Source organism: Leuresthes tenuis, unplaced genomic scaffold (assembly GCF_036924035.1).
Source record: "Leuresthes tenuis unplaced genomic scaffold, fLeuTen1.0.hap1 SCAF_6, whole genome shotgun sequence".
NCBI classification, from domain to species: domain Eukaryota; kingdom Metazoa; phylum Chordata; class Actinopteri; order Atheriniformes; family Atherinopsidae; genus Leuresthes; species Leuresthes tenuis.
The window spans coordinates 34295340-34319853 of NW_027325360.1; the positions used below are offsets into that span (position 1 = coordinate 34295340).

At 40.4% G+C, this 24514-nt stretch overlaps 1 protein-coding gene across 1 annotated transcript in view; it reads right to left on the bottom strand.

The window, feature by feature from the left end:
• abca2 (ATP-binding cassette, sub-family A (ABC1), member 2) overlaps window positions 1-24514 on the bottom strand; it is a 357455-nt gene that overhangs the window by 104484 nt on the left and 228457 nt on the right. The window contains exons 21-26 of the mRNA XM_072388588.1: window positions 19432-19628; window positions 18864-19037; window positions 15058-15254; window positions 3788-3908; window positions 3338-3628; window positions 2048-2269 (exon numbers count right to left, since the gene is read on the bottom strand). Of these exons, the coding sequence (XP_072244689.1) occupies window positions 2048-2269; window positions 3338-3628; window positions 3788-3908; window positions 15058-15254; window positions 18864-19037; window positions 19432-19628 (1202 nt within the window). The remainder of the gene's footprint in view (window positions 1-2047; window positions 2270-3337; window positions 3629-3787; window positions 3909-15057; window positions 15255-18863; window positions 19038-19431; window positions 19629-24514) is intronic.

Below are 24514 nucleotides of genomic sequence, written 5' to 3' on the forward strand. Positions count from 1 at the left end.
AATCCTCAGAAAAAGTTAAACAGTTCATGACAGATCTTGATGATTGCTGCCGGTTAAAACACCCAACGCATAAGACACTCATTCCAATTTCTATGACTGACTCTGAAGTATCAGATATATTCCAACACAATTGGTGATCATACGCATTTCACTTTCACCTGTACATTATTAGGTCTCTCAAAATCACCAACAGATTTAGTACATCAGTGTTCAGTGACTCCAACTTTAAAAATTTAGCGGGGTGAGTGAGTGGGCTTCCTTTTTTAAATTATATTATGTACTGAGAGTATCATCATCACTTCTTTGAGAAACAGGGAAAGCAGTAAAAAGGAAACCAACAGGAAATATTTTTGAAAAGAATTATTAAAGAACTAGAAAACAACGCAAATAACCCCTCATCTCAAATCCAGAATGATCTACAGCAATGCAAATTAGAAATGAATGAAACCGTATATAAAAAAGATTAAATTCCTTTCACTCAGACAAGAGAGTTTTAAATCTGGCCAATCAAATCAAGAGAACGGAGGGGAAAAAAATTGGCGATTGTAAACTTAGCAGGGGAGATCATACACACACCAAAAGAAATAAATTAGACATTCCAAGACTTCTAGGCTAATTCATTAACAAATAAACCAAACTAAGAAAATATTGATCATTCTTATGTAATACTGATTTTCCATATCTTCTCGAAAACCAGGCAAATTAACTTGACAAGCCGCTTACAAAACCAATATTTCAGATGGTGTTCCAACTAATGCCTAACAATACATAACCAGGGCCAAATGGCTGCCCATGCTGAGTTCTAAAAACATGTTTGGAATATGTTAACTCCAGTCTTTATCAGAGTAACTGATTAAATTTAACTGAAATCTCAATTCCATTCAGATAAATACAGCTGTGATCTCTTTAATATAACAGGGCATATATCCCACCTCTTCATCAAGTTATTGCCCCCTATCTCTCATTATCACAGACACAAAAATCATCAGCAAGGTGTTAGTATCATGAATTGAGAATACTATTCTAGTTATCATTCATTCAGAACAAACTGGCTATTCAGGCTATTCAGTTTAACCCATCATTGACCACACACAAACCACCCATCCTTTTCTATATCTGCTTAATCCAATTTAGGGTTACTGGGGGACTGGAGCCTATCTCAGCTGTCATCGGGTGATGAGGTCGCCAGTCCATCACAGGGCCACACAGAGACAAACAAGACACCCAACCATGTATGCTGACACTCACACCTCGGGGCAATTAACTCACTAATTAACCTGACATGCATGTTTTTGTGCATTGGGAGGAAGCCGGAGTACCCGGAGAGAACCCACGCATACACGGGGAAAACTCCACACAGAAAGACCCCAGCCCGGATTCAATCCAGGAACGCTCTTGCTGTGAGGTGACAGTGCTAACCATCACACCTCATGCAGCCCATCAAAGATACAGCAGTTACATGTCAGAATTTCAATTTTACTGTCAAACCAAAAATACCCAATATAAAATCAGCTTGTATGCAAACAACAATTTACATTACTGACCACACCATTCACCTTCTCTATCTGAGACCATCTACCTGTTAAACTTCTTTTTTCCCCCAAATCTCAGGCTATACTGTTAACTGGTTTAAATCCACCATTTTTTAAAATGGTGCCCCACATATGTATGCATAAAGATATCTACATATATACTGTATATATATATATATATATATATATATATATATATATATATATATATATATAGAGAGAGAGAGAGATTTATATATATAGAATAAACAGAAAAAAGTGCACCAAGAAAAGCACAAAAAAATAAGAAGGGAGGCAAAAAGCTAGAGGTACTGTGAAATGCTGCCACTAGTATCACTCCATTCTAAAAAAAAATAAATAAATAAAAGATTACATCAACATTAAAACGTAACTGTTTTAAGCAGTATTACCACCAGGACTGAACACCTCTGCAATAGCACAAGACACACTCTCCTGCTGTTGAAAAATAACTATCGTTCTGACAAACAAGAGAGAAACCTTAGACAAACACTCACCAATCTCAGGTACAGATAAGGCCACGGTCATAGCAACACACACAAAGAAGGCAGGCAGAAGGATCTGAGAGAAAAGGCCTTTGGTATTCCTCTTGGCACAGTGGAACCTCTTGATAATGAGGCCATGAAACTGACTTAATTTCAGCCACCAACCCTCCAACCTGAAGCTGCCTTGCCCCTCCAGGATTTCAAGTTGTGGAGATGAAGCATTTTCTTCATAGACTGGTGATGAAAGGGAGAGGACATGAACAAGAGAAAGTGACATGATAATAAAACGTAGACACGTGTCTGTCTGTCAAACTATTTCTACGGATTTGCCAAAACTCATTGCGGATCTGAATGCATTTATTTTGGTAATCTTTTAATCTGAATTGGTTTAATAAATGCAATTAAATAAAATTTAAGTAAATAATAATTAAATAATAATAACTTAAATTTTAATTAATAACGATCACCTTTATTAAAGAGTACTGATAAAAATAAAAATAAAATATATACAACATTCAGTGCAGTTACATGAGTGCCATCGGATTGGATTATTATCAGTTATTCAGCTCATGTAGACACCTTAATCTGACAAAAAAATCGGATTTCTCGCCATCGAATTAAGACCCCGATATAACTCAATCCAAATGCCCACTGAACGTGCATGTAGACGACCGTGGATCGGATCGAGCGTTCTGCGCATGCTCGAAATTTTTTCGATATTACTGTTGTTGTCACCGCCGTCAGAAAGAAAGAAACAACGCGATGGAGAATGCGCCGTTGTGCATCGTCTGTGCCATAACCAGCTCATCACAGATGTAGAGGGACGCAGCTTCATCTCGCTCTGCGTTCGCCATCTTTCTGAATGCCTGAGTTTGTTGTTGTTGGTGGTGAAGAAGTCAACCGGAAGTGGCTCTATTAGCGATAGTTGAAATGGGGACAGCGCCACCTATCGTACCTGGGTATGACATGCTTTGTGCCAGTGATTCGATTCATTCACCGCCATATATCCAAGGCTAATTACCCTCACATAAGGAGCATAACTATAGCTATAATCCAGTTAATCTCATCATGTAGACGCACTGATTGTTGTATTAGACCTGCTACTGGTGTTTTTCGTTGCTGACTTCTCTTTTTCTTTTTAATTTTTTTCAGTTTACGTTTGTCTAGATGACCAAAAATATTAGCATCTTGTTAGCAATAATGTAGCCTTCTTCTGTTAAATTGAATTAAGCTAATAAAATGGGGTAGTCAGGGACTCAGACAGTGATGCATCAATACAAACGAGCCATGCTATTGTCCTACCTCGGAGGTTAGCGGAGTCAGATTCTTGGTAGTTCTCAAAAAGTGGATAGTAATCTCCGTAGAAGTCTGCATAAAGTCCTCCTTCATCCCCCCTCACTGAGCCAACGGATGATGAGGATTTCAGGGAGGACTGGCTTTGGCTCAGTTTGGAAGATAATACCAGATTGCTCAGCTCCACCTCTGGCTTCTCATTCTCCTCTCTGGGTCCTGTCTCAGCCTGTGGCTCCACCTGGGCTTCAGAACCCACTGATGATTTCCCTACTGAGCTGCCCTCAGGCGAACCCTTCATGTCTACCCAGGGACAGACAAAGAGAGATGGGGAGATGATTATCATTACATCCCGGAGTCAAACAGTGACAGTTTAGTTACTGCTGAGCTTGTGAAAGCAATCAAAAATCTTTGCAAAGGTGTTGAGTTATGTGGAGATATGAGTAAGGAGCATGGCCTCACCAGCATCACTGTTCTCTATAGACTGATCTTCCTCAGATACTTTGAGGAACACTTCCTCCAAGGTGGTGTCCATCACCCCGAAGCTGGTAAGGGCCAGGCTGTTCAAACTCTGCTCTAAAGCCTAGAAGCACACACATCAGAAAAGAATGGCGAATGAATCAGAGATATTTCTGATAACTTCCTGATAATATTGTGAGATAGATCTGGACATCTAGGACAAATTGTATATTTTTATAGGTCTGCAGGTTTTAATTGTCTGCAAAGGGAAGTGATATGGAAATTTCTGATCTTATATGGCAGGACAGTTTTATGAATTCCTCTATTTTTGCATGTCTGTTTCGCACCGATGGTGCAATGGGAGGTCATTCCAATGTAACATGATGATTGAAATCAGACAAGTTTTTTCTCTGGAAAGGAGACTGCACAGTGAGGCTGTCAGGGAGTTTGGCATTGTTCTGCAGCAATTGGTTATTAAAGCATATTCCTCAGTAGATTTAGATACACAGTACTTATTAGCAAAAGATGATTTTGTTGTACACTTGGGAAATGGTGATGTGTGTGTTAGTTAGCGAAGTGCTTAACATGCTTCACAAGAGGAGGCAAATATTTTGGCTGCAGAACCCGAACCCATTAAAGGGTTGGAAAATAGCCGTTCATTACTCAATGCCAAGGTATGTGGAGTTGCTTTAGGAGGTGCAAACTCGAGTCTGACGGAAAACGACTCTGACGCAATATAATAGCCCATGATTACCGAAAATACACAAGAAGGTAATTAAACACAAAAGGCAATTCAGGGAAAATGATCTTAATTAAACAAGTGCAAACTAAATAAAGCTGAAAGCATTACTGAAAAATAAAGGGATGCTGCCGTTGTTGCGGGCGGGTGCGCCTGCAGTTATAACACGAATAAACGATTATTAGACTAAAATATTGAAATATGTTTCATATGATATTAAAAGCCTATAATATTGAAATATTGTCCTTTTTAGATGATTAGCCATGTTTGTAGTTGAGCCATGATATGCAAACTGTTGTTTGCTAATTTTTAATTCAACTTTTTTCCCGCCATTTGGTAAAATTCTGCCACTCTAGTGGGTTGGCCTAATCTACAAAAGGGGAAAACAAGGGGGGTGTTCTCAGACAGACTGCTACCTGTGAAACAGGGGTGCTCTGAAAACACCTGATGAAATTAACCATAGACTGTATGAAATTAACACGGCAAAAAAAAATCGACCAATCAGAATTTTGGTCGACTCTAAATGTATCGACAAATAAGTTGACCGGTCGACCAGGACTATACAGCTCTAATATGCTGGCAATGCTGCGGTTGTTAATGGTAGTGGCATGCATGTTTTGGGGTGCTGGCAAACTGTGAGCCAATTTGATTCTCTTGCCCTCGTTGCTGCAAGTTTAGTGTGGATGGGGTGATTGTGTTGAGGGAATGTTGGAGCAAATCTAACTCTCTTTCTAGACAATGTGACCTTCTCGTGGCCAGGGTTGTTTGTAGGGTTGGTCAGTGTATGCTACCAAGTTGGATTTTTAATGTAACCAATTATCCCTTAACACTGAAAACTGGTATGAACTGGTATGAGGATGAGACAGGCTGGCATGAAGATGACTGTAATGGTGGGGATGCTTCACAGCCCTGGACAGTGGATGCATTATTGGAACAGTTTGGGTTGGAGGGGAAAGGTTTTTCTCCAGAAAAACTAAGTGCAGTAAGACAATTATTGCATCAAAACCATTTTAGAGGACACAGATGATTACACTTGGGATTGACATAGGAGATGCAGCACCCATTGAGATGCATTCATGAAAGGTACCCCTTCAATTGTTAGGTAAGATGGCAGTGCGCATAGATGCTGCGGGTTGGTGCTCCCTGAAACGATTCAGTGTTTGGCGCTTTTAACCACTGCTGACATACAGCCTGACAGCTTGGTACTGCATGGCTGTGGACAGGAAGAACATTCAGATGGTCATCAATGCATTCCAAAAAAAAATAAATCACTGAACTGCCCCTGCTTCCTCTGGAGATTTTCAAGACATGCTGTCTGCATCCAACAACATCTGGAAAGATGGGACCCACCCGTTACAGAGCCATTAAATCACTCACCTCCAGATTGAAAAACATTTTTTTCCATCAAACCATTACTGGATTAAAAAGTAACTACCTCTGACCCCCATGCTCACCTCTCTCCTTCTGCCTTAATGTGCAACTTATAACATTTTTATTGTCTATTGCATTTTATTTTTCCATTTAATTTTGTATCTTTTGTGTGGATTGATTATATGTGTGAGCTTTCACTGAAAGCACTTTTTAAATTTCGTTGTACGGCATTTGTGCAATGAATCAACTCAACTCAACTTTATTTATAAAGCCCTTTAAAAACAGCCGTGGCTGAAAAGTGCTGTACAATAATAACAACACGAAGTATAAGACTTAAAACATAAGAACAATATAAAAACAATGATAAATGATAACAATATTAAAACAATAAAAACAAAGCAAAAACAGAAACAGAGTCTCATGCTGGGTTAAAAGCCAGGGAGTAAAAATGAGTTTTTAGACGAGTTTTAAAAATGGACAGTGAAGAGGCTTGTCTAATGTGCAATGGGAGGTCATTCCATAGTTTAAGACCGGCAGCAGAAAAGGCTCTATCTCCTCTCAGCTTCTGTTTAGCCCTAGGTACCTCCAGGAGCAGCTGATCAGCTGACCTGAGGCACCGGGCAGGAGTATAAGGATAGAGCAGCTCAGAGAGGTAAAGCGGGGCGAGCCCATTTAAAGATTTAAAAACAAATAAAAAAATCTTAAAATGGACTCTAAAATGCACAGGCAGCCAATGGAGGGAGGCTAAAATAGGAGTAATGTGCTTCTGAACACCATTATTTCTGTTTTATTTTCATTGAATTTTAAAAAGTTCAAGGACATCCAGACTTTGATGTCTTTAAGACATAACAGAAGTGGTTTCAGAGAGAAAGCATCCTTCATACTTAGTAGCACGTAGATCTTGCTGTCATCAGCGTAACAATGAGAAGAGATAGCATGCTTTCTCAGGATGGAACCCAGGGGCAGCAGGTACAATGAGAAAAGCGGGGGCCCTAAAATTGAACCCTGTGGAACCCCATATGACAGCAGAGCGTGACTCAAAAGCCGCTGTTAAGTCAAGGAGGACAAGAGTCACATAGTCTCCAGAGTCATTCACCAGGAGGATGTCATTAAAAACTCTTAATAAAGATGACTCTGTGGTATGCAGTGTTTTAAAGCCGGACTGGAAGACCTCCAGGTCATAATGCTCATCCAGAAATTCTAATTGAGTTTAAACAAATTTCTAAAAAATAAAAGGCAGCTTGGAGATGGGTCTAAAATTGGCTAGCACACCAGGATCAAGACTGGGTCTCTTAAGCAGGGGTTTCACCACAGCACGTTTAAAACACATACAGAGCAGAATTCTTCAGAGCATATTCCCTGGAAACCTGCAGAGAGTACAATAACACATATAAAAACTGTATTCCTGGTAAGCAAAAAGTTAATATGATAGCTGTTTTTGTTGTTATCTCTAAGAGATTGCAGTAAAGAACTGTTTATCATCAAAAAATTAAGTTGATGTAGGTAATTGAGAAAATACAGCTAAAACTCTATAAGTCCATTTCCATGGGCATCCCTAATTGGCAGTAATAATTCATGCAATAGCAAAATAATAGAAATATGGAAACACTGGTAACCATTCAAAACTGCAATTATGAGTAATGAGACTAAAGACACCCAATAAATAGAAAATATTAAATGGGGCCTCAAAAAAGTACTGTTTATTAATTAATAAATCTTTTTTTAACCACAGGCTATGCAGAAAAAGGAAAGAGAGGGGAGCTGCTGGGAATTTACTCGGAAAATGCTCATCCAGGCTTTTGCTCATAGTTTTGCCAGATGTGTGCAGGCATTCCTGATTAAGTGATGGAATGGTCGGTGAGTATTTTCATCTCAATACTAAAGCTCTCATATTCTTTGATTTTATTTTTTAGAAATGTTAATTTTAGTTACTATGTGTTCATGACTAAATGAATAACTTTAATTAGCATTGACAAACATTCTACTTTTGTATCTAAAGTGACATGAGTGAGTGACATGTTATGATTTCCTTTCTCAGTTGAAATACTGAGAAGAGTTCAAGAGAAATTCAAGAAGTTCATTCAGATGTTTTCTTTATTTTTGTTGTTGAAAAAAAAACATTCTTGAGTCATTTTTCTCTTGACATTTGCAGTAAAATGCTGCAGATGATTTATCTGTCTGTGGTGGCAAGTGTGTTTTATGCTGCAGCCTCTCCACCACCGCCTCCACAGCAGACTGACTGAAATTAATTTGAAGATCTAAAAGAAACTGGCAATCATACGCCAACAGAGACCTGATCTGTGTAATGCCAAGGGTTATGAACACCAAAAACACAAGCCACTGTAGGAGCAGCAGGCGGACACCAGCGCCATCTTTTTTGAGTCTGTCAGTACACCTGTCCATCACACTGCCAACACCGACACAAATGACAATAAAACTAATTCTTATTCTGAACAGACAAGTGCTAATTTGGGGCAAATTAGATTAGATTCAACTTTATTGTCATTACAAATGTACAGATACAGAGCAACGAAATGCAGTTTAACATCTAACCAGAAGTGCAGTGAGTGCATGCAGCATAACTAGTGTGGTATATAGAGATATGTACAGGTTGTTTTTATAGCATATGGGCAGTATTTGCAGATGAAAATCTATGTACAGGTGAGACCGTACATAGCAGGGGTCGGCAACCTTTAACACTCAAAGAGCCATTTGGACCCGGTTTCCACGGAAAAGAAAACACTGGGAGCAGGTTATTATCCGAGCACCATGTGGCCAGGTGCTGAACTTCTTCCCTGTAGGCTGTCTCGTTGTTGCTGATGAGGCAAATCACTGTGGTGTTGTCTGCAAACTTGATGGTGGAGTTGGATCCATGTACAGTTCTGCAGTTGTGGGTGAAGAGGGAGTAGAGGAAAGGACTCAGCACACAGTGTTGTGGCACACTGATGGGGACTGACCTCGCATGCTGTAGTCTGTTGGTCAGAAAGTCCATGATCCAGTTGCAGAGGGAGGTGCTGATGCCCAGGTCTCTAAGTTTGGTGTTTAACTTGGAGGGGATGACAGTGTTGAATGCTGAGCTGAAGGCAGCAAACAGTAACTGTGCATATGTGTCACTATTGTCCAGGTGTGTGAGCACAGAGTGCAGTGCAGTGGAAACGGCATAATCTATGCTCCTATTGCTTCCGTCGGCAAAGTGGTGTGCCAGGACCAGTCCCTTGAAGCACTTCATGATGATGGGTGTGAATGCTACCGGGCGGTAGTCGTTGAGGCACATCGGGTTGTCTCCTGTTCTGAAGGTAGTGTTTCAGAGCCTTCAGCTGGAGCCGCACCTCCTTGTTCATCCATGGCTTCTGGTTGGGGTATGTGGTTATCTGCTTCTTTGTCGTGTCGTCACCGATGATGGTGGCAATGTAATCCATAACAGAGGAGGCATAGATGTTAATGTCCATGTGTGAGCCACAGGTGGCCTTGGAAGCAAACATACTGTACATATTCTGTCCCTGCTGGCCACACCTTGATGTCCTCACTGTTGACCTGACAGAGTTGATGGGGGGTGAGTATTTTGGTGTGAGGAACAAAGAGATGTGATCTGACTGTCCAAAGTGGGAGAGGGGGTCGCGGGGAAAGCAGCAGCCATGTTTGTGTAGACATGGTCCAAAGTTTTGTTTACACTGGTGTGGCTGGAAATGTGCTGGTGGAATTTGGGGAGCACAGTCTTTAAGTTTGAGTGACTAAAGTCACCTGCAACAATAAAGGCAGCCTCTGGATGATCAGTCTGTCGTTTACTAATGGCCGAATGAAGTTCATTCATTGCGAGCTTGGCATTAGCATTTGGTGGAACATAGGCAACTGTAATGATGGTGGATGTGAATTCTCGTGGCAGATAGAAAGGTCTACAGTTAACCATGAGAAACTCTAGGTTGGCTGAGCAATGACTTCCAAGAGTAACCGAGTTCATGCACCAAACTTTGTTGACATAGATACACAAACCTCCGCCTCTGGTCTTGCCGGAGTCATCAGCTGATCTATCCGCTCGATGAGCTTGGTGTCAGGCTAGCTTGATAGCACTATCTGGTACGCCGCTGTGTAGCCATGTTTCGGTAAAAATCCTGACATTACAATCCAAAAGTCTCTTACTGTGGGTGAGTCATAGTCGTATCTCGTCCATCTTGTTCACCATTAGTGAGGAAGATGCTGGGTAAAGAGAGCCGGTGTGGTTACATGTCGAAGAATGCTACATGTCGAAGCGTCCTTGGGCAAGACACTGAACCCCACGTTGCCTCCTGATGTATCCATCAGGGTATGAATGATTAGAAAGCACGTAGTTATGTGTATCCTAAGACGTGCTGTATGAGTGTGTGAGTGTGTGAATGTGGCATGTAGTGTTAGAAGCGCTTTGAGTGGTCAGTTAGACTAGAAAAGTCCATTTACCATTACCATCAAAAGCGTCTTAAGCGACAGCCAGTTGCCATTAATTTTCAATGTACGCTGGCAATGATGACCGACTGGAGCGACTGGCATTGTGTCGAAAGTTGAGAGAGGAAACTTTATGGAAATGAGCAGCAGTGTGACAAGGGCGACAGCCACTTGTAGGCCTATCTGGATTCCGAAGGCGGAAAAAGGCAGAAAGAGAGAAAACAACAGAGGATAAATTAATCATTACAGTCTCCAGTTTCCCAGAGCTGTATGATACAAGCCTGTTTGTTCATGTTTATGCATTTGACAGACGCTTTTATCCAAAGCGACTTACACTGGTCGGTGTATAGGGTAAGGGGGTCTTGCCTGAGGACCCCTACTGGAGGCAGTACCTTTCATGCAGGGGATTTGAACCCATGTCACCCAATGAAAGGTGGCAATCTTACCACTACACTCAGGGTCGTACGCAGGGCCCAAAAAATACTGAGGTCATGAGTCAGAACTTCTAATCAGGTTCAGGGGCATGCTCTCCTGGAAATTATTTTAATTCCGTTATTTAAATCTGGCCATTTTCAGTCTTAAGGAGCAAAATCAACATCATAATGACTTTTAGGTTTATCTGTTTTGTTTGTTATCAGAGAACATCAGCCTCATCCTAAATGATTTGCAAATTAGTTGCATTGTAAAGCTGGAGAATGAATTTCATCAAGTCATGGATGAGGAATAAAAAAGGAATGAACTGTCCTGGGACAGAGGGATAATATATACAAATGCTTCATATTTCCTTCAGTATTTAAAATAGATACCCAAGCCCTATTATACTATCATGTTGATGATAGTGCCTCATCTGTTCACTCTTGTTAAGGAAAACCAGCTTTTGAACACATTTCATATTATAATCTTACACAATACTTCAATTATCATGCATTATACATCGGACTTTTAAAACATACAGAGTTCTGGCATAGTCTCTTCCTTTTATCGTATCTGCTCTCCCTCTATCACTGCTCCTCTTTTTGCTGTTTGGCCCAAAGATGAACTTGGTTTGGCTCAGCCTTTTCCTCCCTATCCTGTTTTCTCTTTAGTGAAGAATATAAACACAGTCAAATACTAAACTAATAGAAATGAAAACAATATTCCATTTCAACATCATGTTGTCAGATGTATCAGGAATCTTAAAAAAAATCTAAAGGTCGGGGCGGAGCTTTTGAATTTTGAGGTAAAAATGAGGCATTCTGAGGCTTTTTGAAGGACCATTATGGTGACTCATGAAGTAAGGGCAAGTTACCACAGAAAGTTATTTTTTATTATTATTATTTTCAAAATTAACCGGGTGTTTTATTTTGTTTCTGCGCACGACTTCCTGTCCCGCGCGATCTGCTCTGTGCTGTATTGTTGCGTTGTGCTCCATTGTTGCGTTGTGCTCCGGCATAAATATAGAACAGGTTCAGCATCCAACACTGAGAAATCAACACTGAATAAACGTTTAATTTTCAATCGAAGATGTCTCTGACATTTCAATCGCAAAATAAATGTTGACTCAACCGGTGGAAATTGATTGACGGCCGGTACTGACGGAGTTAACCAAAATTAACCTTTGATTCATGTTTCCTTGCTATCTGAGCAGTACGCTGGGCTGCAATAAAAATAAAAATATCTCCACATTAAAATGCTTTTTTTTCTCACAGTCATCTACCACTTAAACTGCTCTCCACCTACATGTTTAACTTGATGTGCTCCTCTTCCAGTGACTGGTGAGACTGACTGACTCACTAATGGTAGCGGTAACATCAAAGTATGACTTGTGTGTGGTAGTTACCATAGCGACCGTGCATGTTGTTGATGACGCGCAATACGAATCCCCAAACTGAGCCACTGTTTTATTAAACTGCGCTACTCTGACAATATAAAATTGTCACGCCTCAGGACACAGATGCAGGATCGATTTCAAAGTCAAGAATGTTTATTAAGAAACAATAGGCTCCACACACAGCAAATAAAGAGGCTGTGAAACTCCTGAAGCACTCTCCTCAATAACTATGGTGAAGGGGAGTGCTGCCATGAAAAATAACCAAATCAAAACATATCCACTCTGGGAGGAAAACAAAGGGCTATTAAAGATTACAAATAAACTTCCACGCTCTCCTACTGGGGCGGACTTAAACTAAGGACACTCTCTTAAAAACAGAGGCACTATGAAACTTTACATTAACATTAAACTATAAACATTAACTATAGGCTCACCTTCAACAGCGGCGCAAAGATGTCTAAGAACAAAACATAAAATCAATCCACTAGTGGAGGAACTATTGAACTTTAACAATAAACGCAACGCTCCTCTAACGGAGGTGACTATGAAAAGGTTACAAATCAAAATCACTCCAAAAGGGAGGAAGAAAACAGGCTATGAAACTCACCATTGTTTAAACTAAAGCTATGGAATAATTTTACAGAACAAAGGATATGCTCTGCAGGAGGATCGCTCGACTGCAGGCTCAAGGAATCTATGGCTTTGGAAACTGTGGAACAAAGACGCTAGTAGCGAAGCTCGTGACAGGAGGCAACACACTGGCACCAGACAAGGGAGACGCAGACTATTTAAGCACAAGAGGAGCCAAGGGGAACAGGTGGAAACACTTTGGAATCAGGGAAGACAATCAGACACAGGAGGAAGGGCAAGGTACCTGAAACGAGAGGGAAGTTAATATTTCAAAATAAAACAGGAAATGACGAGACAAGACATGAATCAAAGCATAAATTGTGACAAAAATCACCACAATTTAAGCAAAAAATAAATACCAAGGACACAACCTCTGTGTCCTCAATGGTAGTTACGGCCTTGACTACACTACCCAGTCCAGTTTGTCTACAGAGACAATAAAAAAAAAAAGATGCTTGATCGCACCAATAGCGCTGGAACCACACAAAAAGACATCACAAAAGACATCACAAAAAGACACCACACAACCAACATCAAAGCTGGTGAAATTCTCCATGGAGAGGCAGATTTCTCAAGACGTTACGGACCCAGATGTACTGATGGCAACGGGCCCTGCGTTTCCATTGCAAATATGCAGATACAACATAAAGAAGGCTGCCCAGAGTGCGATCCATGGTGAAAGAGGGAACCGATGAATAGATAGATTATTATATATGAGTATATATAATCGCTTTCAGTGTGATCGCACATGAGCAACTGCAAGAAAAACAAAATTGTTAAGTGCATTATCTACCATTCTTTATCTATATATGAAAAATTGGACATTTAGAACATAGTTTAGAGGACTACATTGACCATGTAAGTTCACATCTAAAGGAATAGTGTAATTTCTCCGAGACAGTGACTGCCCCCCCACTTTGTTTTGGTTAGTTGCTTACTGTTTACTGACCTTAAACACACCTACCAATTACAATTATGCTCTTCCAGTAGTACTGTAGCAAATAGGACAGCTTCCAATGGAAAACGACCAAATACCCAAAGCATGTTTATGTAAATATTTTAATAAGGAATGATGTAACAAATTCCAGACTTTTCCTTTAACAAAAAATGTGCTGAGGACTTTTAAGTCCAGGTTCATTTCTATTGTGTCAATGTCTCAAAATGTGCATTAACGATGAAAAGTCTAATAGTCTGTTATTTTTGTTTTAAGTTTTTTATTTTGAAAGGGGGCGGAAGTTTATTTTGTTGATTCTGTGTTGGATTTCCTGTTCTGGTACAATCTGCTCTGTTGAGCTGGGCGCGGTTGAGCAGCGGCTCCGTCAAAAGTAGAAGTCCAACGTAAAGATAACGAGAGCCGCTGCTGAGACGGCGGCGCGCCCGGTGGGTCACTCTCATTGACTAGAGTGTGTCAACAACGGCGACCGCGGCGCAGCCGTTACGTCCCAGGTAACACACGGAAATAAGTTGAAAATAAATAAGACATAACAAGAGACCGATCCCTTGACAGGGTTCATAAAAGGAGAACATGCATTTTACACATTTTCTTCTGTATATTGGGGGGGACAGGTTGGTATTTTCTCAATATTGGGGGGGACACGACCCCCCCAAAGAATGCGTGGTTACGCCATAGTCTAAGACATGTCAACTCTGCTGAAGGGGTGATGCTAATCCTGCCAAAGTTGAGGCAGTAAGGGGGTGACTGATTCCAACTAATCAGACAGAAAATCTGAGTTTTATTGGGATAGCATCTTATAATAGGCATTTTGTCTAAATAATTTTCTGAAACTGCCACTCCTTATATCAATTAACAAAAAAGAGGAGTCTTCAATGGACTCAGTGAACTGAGAAATGTCAATAAGATTTTGATAAACTCAAAGCTGGTCTAATTATGGCGACAGTGTTGGTATACCCAGATCCTACTAAGGTATTTATTTTAGATACTGATGCAAGTGAAGTTGTCTGTGGAAGGGAGCATTGTGGAAAGTTCTGGACTTAGATGGCAGGAATGTTTTATGAATTCCCCTGATTTGATATATCCATTTTACATTGCCACTTTAAAAAGGTGACATGGTTTTTAAAGTGGATTGTTTTGGCCCAACACTGTTCAGTCTGTGGTGTAATGGTGATAATTGTCAGAAGCATTAAGATTGAAAAGGGGCCAGTGGTACGCCCCTCTTAGTGTTGTGGCATATATTGATCCTCTTGTGGTCGGCTGCTGCTTTCTCTCACTTTGCTAAACACAAACCGTTTTCCAACGACAATTAGACTGTCACAATAGTTTCTGTGTGTATGTTTGTCTGTTTTTACCTGCAACAACCTCTCAAAGCAACCCTTCTTGACAGCCTCAGAGGGTAGGATATAAGACAGCTCAGTGTTGGAGTCAGACACCAGTAGGCAGGATGCCACAAATTGGCAAATAAACTGGGTGACACGAGCTTCTGAGCAAGGCATCACGGTTGAGGATGGAGACAGAAAAGAAGCAGGCTGCAGTTGGTAGCCCTGGCCTGAAGGATGGAAAAAAACGTACATCCACACGAAGTGTGGAGAAACAAGAGAGAATAGTTAAAGTTAGACAAAGAACAATGAGAGAGGAAAAGAAAAAAAAAAGATAACAGACAAGACATTAAATACAGGCTTCTAGCTGTAGGTTCAAAATCAGTTTTAGAAAACAAGGGAGAACACCTCACACAGTAACACAACAATTTGTTTAAGCAGCAAACAAAAGACTAGTACATTGACATATTACAAATTATATGTGCAGCCCAAAATACACCAGTGACCAGTGTTGGTAATAGTATTGTTTTTGGCGGCTTGCTTTAATTTTAGTCTTAGTCTAGTCTTTGTGTCTAGCTGTCATTTTTGTTTTTATTAGTTTGAGTCACGTTCAACTCTTTTAGTCTAGTCAAGTTTCAGTTGACTAAAAGTCTGAGCATTTCAGTCTTATTTTAGTCAGAATTATCCGTGACTATTTTCGTCTAGTTTTAGTCAAGGAAAACTGATGTCATTTTAGTCTTGTTTTAGTCAATGAAAATGGTATTTTAGTCTCTTTTTAGTAATGCAACTCTATTTAACCCAGTCAATATAATATAACTACCTAGTAGTATAGATGAAATCAACATTTTCTTTTAGTCAAACCCATTTCACAATTCAATCAAGGTTGTCTTTTTTATTATATTATTGTTACCTTATAGACTCAAGAATACACCCATTCCAGACACGGAAGAAGATCTGATTTGAATTTACAACGTATTTATTTTACCAACCAAACATGTTAGAAGTAATGAGGAACCCCGACTGGCCAGCCATCGCTCCCTTTCTCTGTGTCAGTTGGTTGTCTGTCAACCCATAGACATATATATATATAATGAAATAACGTTATAACATTTGGTCTCATCTTGTTTTAGTCAACGAAAATGAAGAGACATTTTAGCAGATTTTTAATTTTGTAAACCACATTTAGTCTTGTTATTATTCATCAACAATATTGCATTATGTATGTAATTATAGCTATCGTCACATGACCAACATTTATGTTGCGTCTCGTCTCGTTTTCTCCATGTGATAAAGGCTCGTTAACGATGATATTTAATCATAATTTTCTTTGACGAAAGCAACATTTGTTGGTAATAACGGCATTAGAATTTAAAGGCTTTACTAACAGCATTTTTTCAGTAACGAATAATCTAATTAATTACTTTTCCCATCGTTGCAACGCCATTGCCGTTACTGAGAATGTGAAGTGGCGTGTTACTACAGTTTGGTTGAATGAAGCGCAAAGTGTCAGATTTTGGCCACACATCAGCTGCCTGGAGATGTTTCTGTAACTTGCACGCTATGCCCAGGAAAAAAGACTTTATCCCCATCTGCCTCAAGCAACTCGAATCTTATGAAGCATCGACACATGCTGACATGGCACTTGTTGCTGCTGCTGCTTTTGTACTTGAATTATTTTCAATATTTAATATTGTTAATTTGTGGGATATTTAAGGATAGTGTTCTGTTTGTTGTGCAGTAGGCCTAGATTACAGTTACAGAGATTTGCACTACTTTAATGGCCAGATTTTCTTTTGTTTCGTTTTACCCAAGTTTACACGTGTTTCTTAATTTTGCACTTGAATTTTATATATATATTGAATATTTATTTTCTATATATTTTTATTTCTATGCATGTCACATGGCAGGCTGCAGTCTACTGAGTTCAAATAAATACTAAATGTTACTACTAATACTACTAAATACTAAAATACTGTAAATAGTGTTTTTATTCTTCAATCAGTTAATATAAACATCTTTGACATTAAAGATGTTATAGAACGTAATAGCGTATAGAACATGAAAAATAACGTCACAGTTACTACTCTTGATCCAGGACTTTTGCACAAAAACAATTTGAAGACTTTTATTCAGGATTCAGAACATGTCATAGCACAAAAGCATAACATTCTATTACAGATGCTTGAACATGTTATTGGGATTACAGGAAACAACTTTATTCATGCATCCAGGTGATGCATAGGTAATATTATTTGGCAACATGACATAAATTTCCATCGCTGGACAGATGGTATTCAGCTACACTTATTCATAATTGAGATAATCCATTGATTAGACTGCAAGCAGGTCTTAAAGACATAAAGGACTGGATGACTAAATTGTCTGCCTAAGCCTAAAAACTGAAGGAGTTGTCTTTGAACCTGAGAACCACAGGAAGAACCCTTAAGTTAATTTTGACCAGGATTGGTCCTGGTTTTTGAGTCTTTTGATTTGCATGTAAAACAAGTTTATATGACAGCCCTCTTTCACCTTCACAATAATGTCCAAATTAGGAACATCCTGTCTGAGAATGACACTGAAAAACTGGTCCATGCATTTATCACTCAAAGAATTGGACTACTGCAATTCTTTATTAATACGCTGTCCCATAATACTCTGAAAAGCACCTAGCTTATCCAAACTGCTGCAACAAGAGTTCTGATGTGAATCATTAGGAAATTCTCCAATTTTAGCTTCTTTTCATTGGACCCCTTCTAAATCGAGAAGAGATTTTAATTGTGTTCTCTCTCATATAAAGCTCTTAAGAACCGAGCACTATTGTATCTTAAAGATCTTAGAAATTCAGTATTTTCACAACAGAGCACTGCAGGTTTACTTGTGGTTCCCAGAGTTTCTAAAATGAGAATGTGAGGTAAAGCCTTCAGTTATCAGGTCCCTGTCTTGTGGTACCAGCTGTCACTGTGGGTTTGGGAGGCAGACACCCTCACTTCCTTAAAAAATTAGACTTAAAACTTTTCTTTTTGAGAACACTAATAGTACAGGATGGCTCACGTGACTCTGAAAGATCACTTAGTTATGCAGGCTTAGAGTGCTGGTTGAGCTCTCATGATGCATCTAGCAACTTTCCTCACTCTGTTCTCTTTACTCTCCATGTATACATTTGAATTTTTTGTCAGTAACTGGTATTGATTGAATAACTGGTGCTTGTTGACCTGTTTTTGTTGACCTCTTAACCTACAACCTGTCAAGGAAAATCTCTGTCCTGAGTCTGGTTCTGCTGAAGGCAACTTTCTCTGATTTGGCATTATATGATTTGGACTAATTTAGATTTGAATCAATTTGATTTAAATTACAATTAACTGGAAAGAACCGAACTGTATTTTAAAGTTATTTGAGATTACTTTTGTTGTCAATTGGTGCTATATAAATAAAACTGAATTGAACTGAATCAATGCGTGAAGCATTTTCATGGTTTTTGGTGATCAATATATAGAAATTAAATTTAGGATCAGGCAAACAAGGTCAAAGTGTAGTCCTGAGCTAACTGATTCATATAATATTGAATGTTTACACTGAAATGTATGGTTGGAACTTTAATTTGAAACAAAAACAAGATGTGCACATGAAAACTGTTTGTCAGAATATTTAATTCAACACTTAGGCAAAAACATGGAAATGATATAGTCAAAAGCCTGTAATATTAATGAAACCTGGGGGAAAGGATTTAGTTGATTCGTCAGTGATTTAATAGTACTGTAATACAAGGAACATGGAAAAAGGAGTAATTTCTAATTTACATTACTGACATAAACTGCACACATATGCTTATGAGTACACACCTTGACCTTCAATTTGCTTTTTGACCAGTGTCAGTTTGTATCCATCTCCATAGGTGCTTTTCAGGAACAGTGGTGAGCCACAGCATTTGAGTTTCCCATGTGAGATGATAGCAATGCGATCTCCCAAAAGGTCTGCTTCATCCATATGGTGGGTGGACAGCAGAATTGTACGGCCTAAAGTAAAGGTACAACAAATAGAGAAACGTACATAACCATTGTCTTTTCGCTTTAATCATAAGGCAAGAAATGAAAAAAAAGCATAGGACGTGTATCTGCATCAATATTGTGAAATTTGAAGACAGATATATATATATATACACAAAAAGACCCTGACTCAATAAATATTACAACTATTCTATCTATGTCTTATATATCAATTTTTTTTTTCAATTTCTTTGAAAATGCAATAAGCCCATACCAGGATATCCTTACACTCTGCAATAAAGAGATGTAAGCCTAAAAAAACTAAAAAAAACTGTGTTTTACACACATAGGAACACGCTATAATTATAAATACATAATATTGCAAAGCGCAAGGATGTCCTCTTGGTCTTGCAGCATCACTTACCTCGTTTGTATTTAAGGATGAGGTCCCAGATGGCCCTGCGAGCGTAGGGATCCACCCCTGCCGTGGGTTCATCAAGGATAACGGCCCTGGAACCACCAACAAAGGCAATAGCCACAGACAGCTTCCTCTTCATCCCACCAGACAATGTCTGTACCAGGCTATGACGCTTGTTTGACAACTCCAGATCAACAATCATCCTGCAAACACACAAACACACACACACACACACAGACAGTAAAGAAATTATTACTTGCTATAATGCAGATATATCTGTCAAGTCTCTACTACAATTATACTGTAGCTATCTGCACTGAATTAGCATAATGTTCATTTCCACAACACTCGTTGGTCATGAGTCCAAACATACTCACCACTCTGCTCTTGGTTTTTCTGTTTAACACAGATGAGCTCTTATTATTAAACAATATAGTTTTCCAATGTGAGCCCATCAGAAACAGGGCAAAATCAAATTATAAAATTAGTCAGTATTATTAATCAAAAGTTTTGGCATACACACTCATTCAAAATGAATGGGAAGGTGGGTTTAAACATTTGTCAGGTACTGTGCATTGAGTCACTAGAAGACCTTTTGTGTGGGAAAATATATGTGCAGGATCTCCTAAGCATCACCAACAGATCATGTGAAAAGATAAGTGATAACTACTGGAAATAAATGTATGAAACATATTTCATCTTAGAGATTTAAAGAGGTACATGTGATATGACTCATGCACCAAAAAAAATGGCAGTATGTTGCTATCGTATAGCAAACTGACTGATACAACAGCTTTCTGTTTTTGAGCAGTAAATCAAAATGTATTTATCAATAACATTTTAAGACAGTATCAGCTGTACAGTCAACATTTAAAAAAAATAGAAGAGAAAAATTGGACGTGATTTTGATCTGTATGTTTATTTTTAAATTTTTTTTTATTTATCATTCCTATGTGGAATTTTTGATGGTATTACATAAATGTTACAACTGTCTTCGGGTGACTTATGAATTACAATACAGATAAAACTATCCTGAACAGGGAGTGATTTCTGATAGTGTGATTCGGACAGACAAAGCTATAGAAAGAGAAAAAGTATCAGGTAGCTTAAAATAAGAACTGCTTCATATATTTTACTCTAGATAATTATAGCAGTCTCAATGGAGTGTCACCAGAAAATAAAAGTCACCTCGGTAAAGGTGACTTTTATTGGTAAGGTAAACCAGGGCACCCCCTGGAGCCAGGCCTGGAGGAGGGGGAGCTTGCCGGCACGCACCTGGTGACGGAACCTAGACTCCTGGGGCTCGGTCGGTCTCTGCCATGCGTCAGGAAGCCACCTCCACGTGGGCCCACCATAGGCGAGAAAATTCAAGGTCAAGTGCATTGTTGCTGGTAGGCAAGCAAGGGTGGAGGCCTGGATGTGCTGATTCCCAATGTTGGAACTTGCTCTTGGGACATTAAACATCACTTCACTGACGGGGTAAGAGCCGAAGCCGATGTGTGGAGTGGTACCAACTAGATTTAGTTGGGCTCACTTCCACACACAGCGTTGGCTTTGGAACCAAAGTCCTGGAGAGGGGCTGGACTCTCTCATACTCTGGAGTTGACCATGGAGAGAGGCATCAGACAGGTGTGGGGATACTTACAAGTCACCGGCTGAGCGTCTCCATGTTGTAGTCTCCCTGGTGGGCGAGAGGGTTGCCTCACTGTGGCTGCGAATCACAGGAGGGAAGGTGCTGACTGTTGTTTGTGCATATGCACCAAACAGTGTGGGAGGGAGCAGTACCTTACCACTGCTTACACCACATGTTGAGTCAGGGTGGTCTCTGGTAAGGTCAACGACAGAAGATGTTTGTGGAAATCTAAGGCACGGTGGTGTCAGATAGAGATTGGGTTTTTGCCCAATGTTCGTCTGTCTTTTTCAGGAGGTTTTACACAGTCTGGATCTGCTTCACCATTATTCTGTGGAAATCTCAGGCTGAGGTGACCGCTTGCCCAGAAAACTGTGGCATGTTATACAATATCAGAACCTCTGGGTTGCCATGGCGGGCGAAAATGGACTTTAAATGCACAATGACATCAGTGGAGCTGGTGTGAGATAACTGCAATCTGAACAGACCTGGACAAATAACCCACAACAAGCAGGTAGGTTTTGCTTTCCAGGACAAACTGCCCCCAGATTTTGCCATTGTCTTTTAGGGCACTCTGATTGCATAAGTCGCTTCTTATGATTGTGTCACTGTTGTATGTTTGTCCTGTAGTTGAGCACCATCTCATTGACTAGCACATCATTCCTCATTGCAGATTATATTACGAGCCATCTGTTTCTCAGCAGTAAGCCATCTTTCACTGTGAGCTCTGCTCGCTCTTGCCAGTAGTTTTTTAGCACTGGTTCCTGCTTTGCATGTGCAAACCATCCTTCTGCACACAGTGCCACACACACATGCATGAGCAGACACTATCAGCTGTAAGCTATTCCTTCAGGTTCTCCATGTATGAAGGGCTGACAGGCAGTCCTTCAATGACACAGTCCACATATATATTGGTGATCTCCATCGGCTCCTTTTCTTCTGTGGGCATGCTTGATTTCACAGGTTAGTGTAACAGTGTCTCCGCTGTCCAAAGTGACTTCCCTGGTGCATACACAATGGAGTATGAATAGCGTAACAGTTTCATCCTGATGCGCTGGCCTTCTTTTCTACCTGTACATACTTCTGTTCTGTTGGAGTAAGTGACTGAGATGCATAAGTCACAAGCTTCCATTCTGCCTCCTATCTCTGGAGAAGAACGCCTCCTAAGCCATACGATGATGCATTGGACAACACTAGTGTCTTTTTTTGGGTCATACATGGCCAGCACAGGAGGAGAAGACAGTGCTTTCTTATACTGTCGGCTGGTCCACATCCCAAACCCAGCGTTTTTTCTTTGAGGAGGTCACAAAGTAGCTTATATATATATATATATTCCTCAGCTGGGGAATGAACTTTCCAAGCCGGTTGACCCTATCGAGGAAACTCTACTCAACAAATCGACATTCGCTGGCTCTTTAATCTTGCAATAGCCTCTGTCTTTCTTTGTTTAATGCAGATGCCTGGCCCAAGAAAGCCATCTCTTTCTTTGTGAGTTCACACTTTTCTACATGTGGAGATATACCTTCTTTTTTTCCAGTCTCTGGAGCACTGTATGAAGTTGAGTGTTATGCTCTTCCTGGTCTCAGCCCCACACCAGGGTGTCATCGATATGGCAAATCACATTCAATTCCCTCTGTGACCTTTGCCATCCTGCACTGAAAGTCATCAGGAACTGATGTGGAGCCTCCAAAAGCGTGTTATGACTGTGATATATTTCCCTGATTCTTCTGTAAGTTGAATCTGCCAAAATCCCAAGTTGGTATCCAACTTAACAATTTTGCTCCAATGTGTGTTCCCAGCCTCTGTTACACTGACTGAAGAATGTACTTTTCATGACACACGTTCAGGTCGGTCAGGTCCACACACAGCTGCACATTCTTGCGGTCCTTGCAGGGCATGACTACCATGCCAGCACACCAGTCAGTTGGCTTCTGCACCCTTATGATAACGCCCAGTGTTTCCATGTGCTGGAACTCTTTATTCAGTGTGGTTACATGCGTGCCATCGTATCGGATTAATGGCTAAATTACAATAAGATTGAGTTATTCAGTTCATGTAGACACCTTAATCTGACAAGAAATCTAATCGGATCGGGTTACTTGCGATTAAGACCCCGAGATAACTCGATCCAAATGCCCACTGAACGTGCACATAGACAACAGTAGATCGGATCGAGCATTCTGTGCATGCTCGAGATTTTTTCCTGCGATCGTCACCCAGAAGTCGAAGGAGACGATATTACTGTTGCTGTTGTCGCCGTCAGAAAGAAAGAAACGCGATGGAGAATGCGCCGTTGTGCATCGCGTTTGTGCCATAACCAGCTCATCACAAATGTAGAGGGACGTAGCTTCATCTTGCTCTTCGTTCGCCATCTTTCTCGTATGCCTTAGTTTTGTTGTTGTTGTTGGTGGTGGTGGTGAAGACGTCAACCGGAAGTGGCTCTATTAGCGATAGTACCGGGGTATGACATGCTTTGTGCCAGTGATTCAATTCATTCACCACCATATATCCAAGGATAATTACCCTCAGATAAGGAGCATAACCGAACTATAGCTATAATCGAGTTAATCTCATCATGTAGACCCACTAACTGACTTGGCGCACCAGCGGTAGTGGAATCCTCCTGGAGCTTTTTACAGAATAGCACCGCTCCTGATTTTAGCTTGATGTTATACAGTTGTTGTAACATACCCAGCCCCCTGCACAGCTTGGGATAGCTCGACTTGAGGGTCCCCGTGTCTATGCTGTCGACACAGATGAGTAAACCAAGGGCTTTAATGGCTGGCAACCTGAGCTAGGGCATGTTCAGGTGTTTGACCATAAAAACCTTTTCCATGGTCTGTTTGGCTCATCTCCGTAACTGCAATCTGGCAAACCCTGACACATCCAGAAGAATACAACCTGACCCAAACAAAGGTCTCTGCCTTTTGAAGAAATGGCTGCTGAGAGTTGGAAGATATGCTGTTAAAGTCAGTCTGTGAAACAGCAGTAGCATCGGCCCCAGTGTCCTCCTCTTCCTTTCTACTCTGTACAGCTTTGCGTGCATGGCTGACTGGTAGTTTTTTTCTTACACAGGAATGTCACGTGGTTTCATTGGCTGGACATTCATGCTTAGGGTGAGGTGTGCCACCACATTTGCAGTACTGGGAGCTCTTACTATTTTTGCTCTTACTGCTTTGAGGAGCACTTTAACAGTTGAGGAGCACTTCAACGACAACAATCCACGTCACATGTTCAAAGGCATCAGGACCATGGCGGACTACAAGAGAAGCAACCAGCAGGTCAGCCGTGACACCTTAAACAGATTCTTTGCACGTTTCGACTCCCTGAGCGTCAGAGACACTGCACATCTGCTTCTGCCAAAGGCACAGCATCAGCCTCTTGTACTGCAGCTGCACCATGTGAGTTATATCCTGAGGAAGATCAACACCTACAGAGCCGCAGGAACAGACAAAGTGT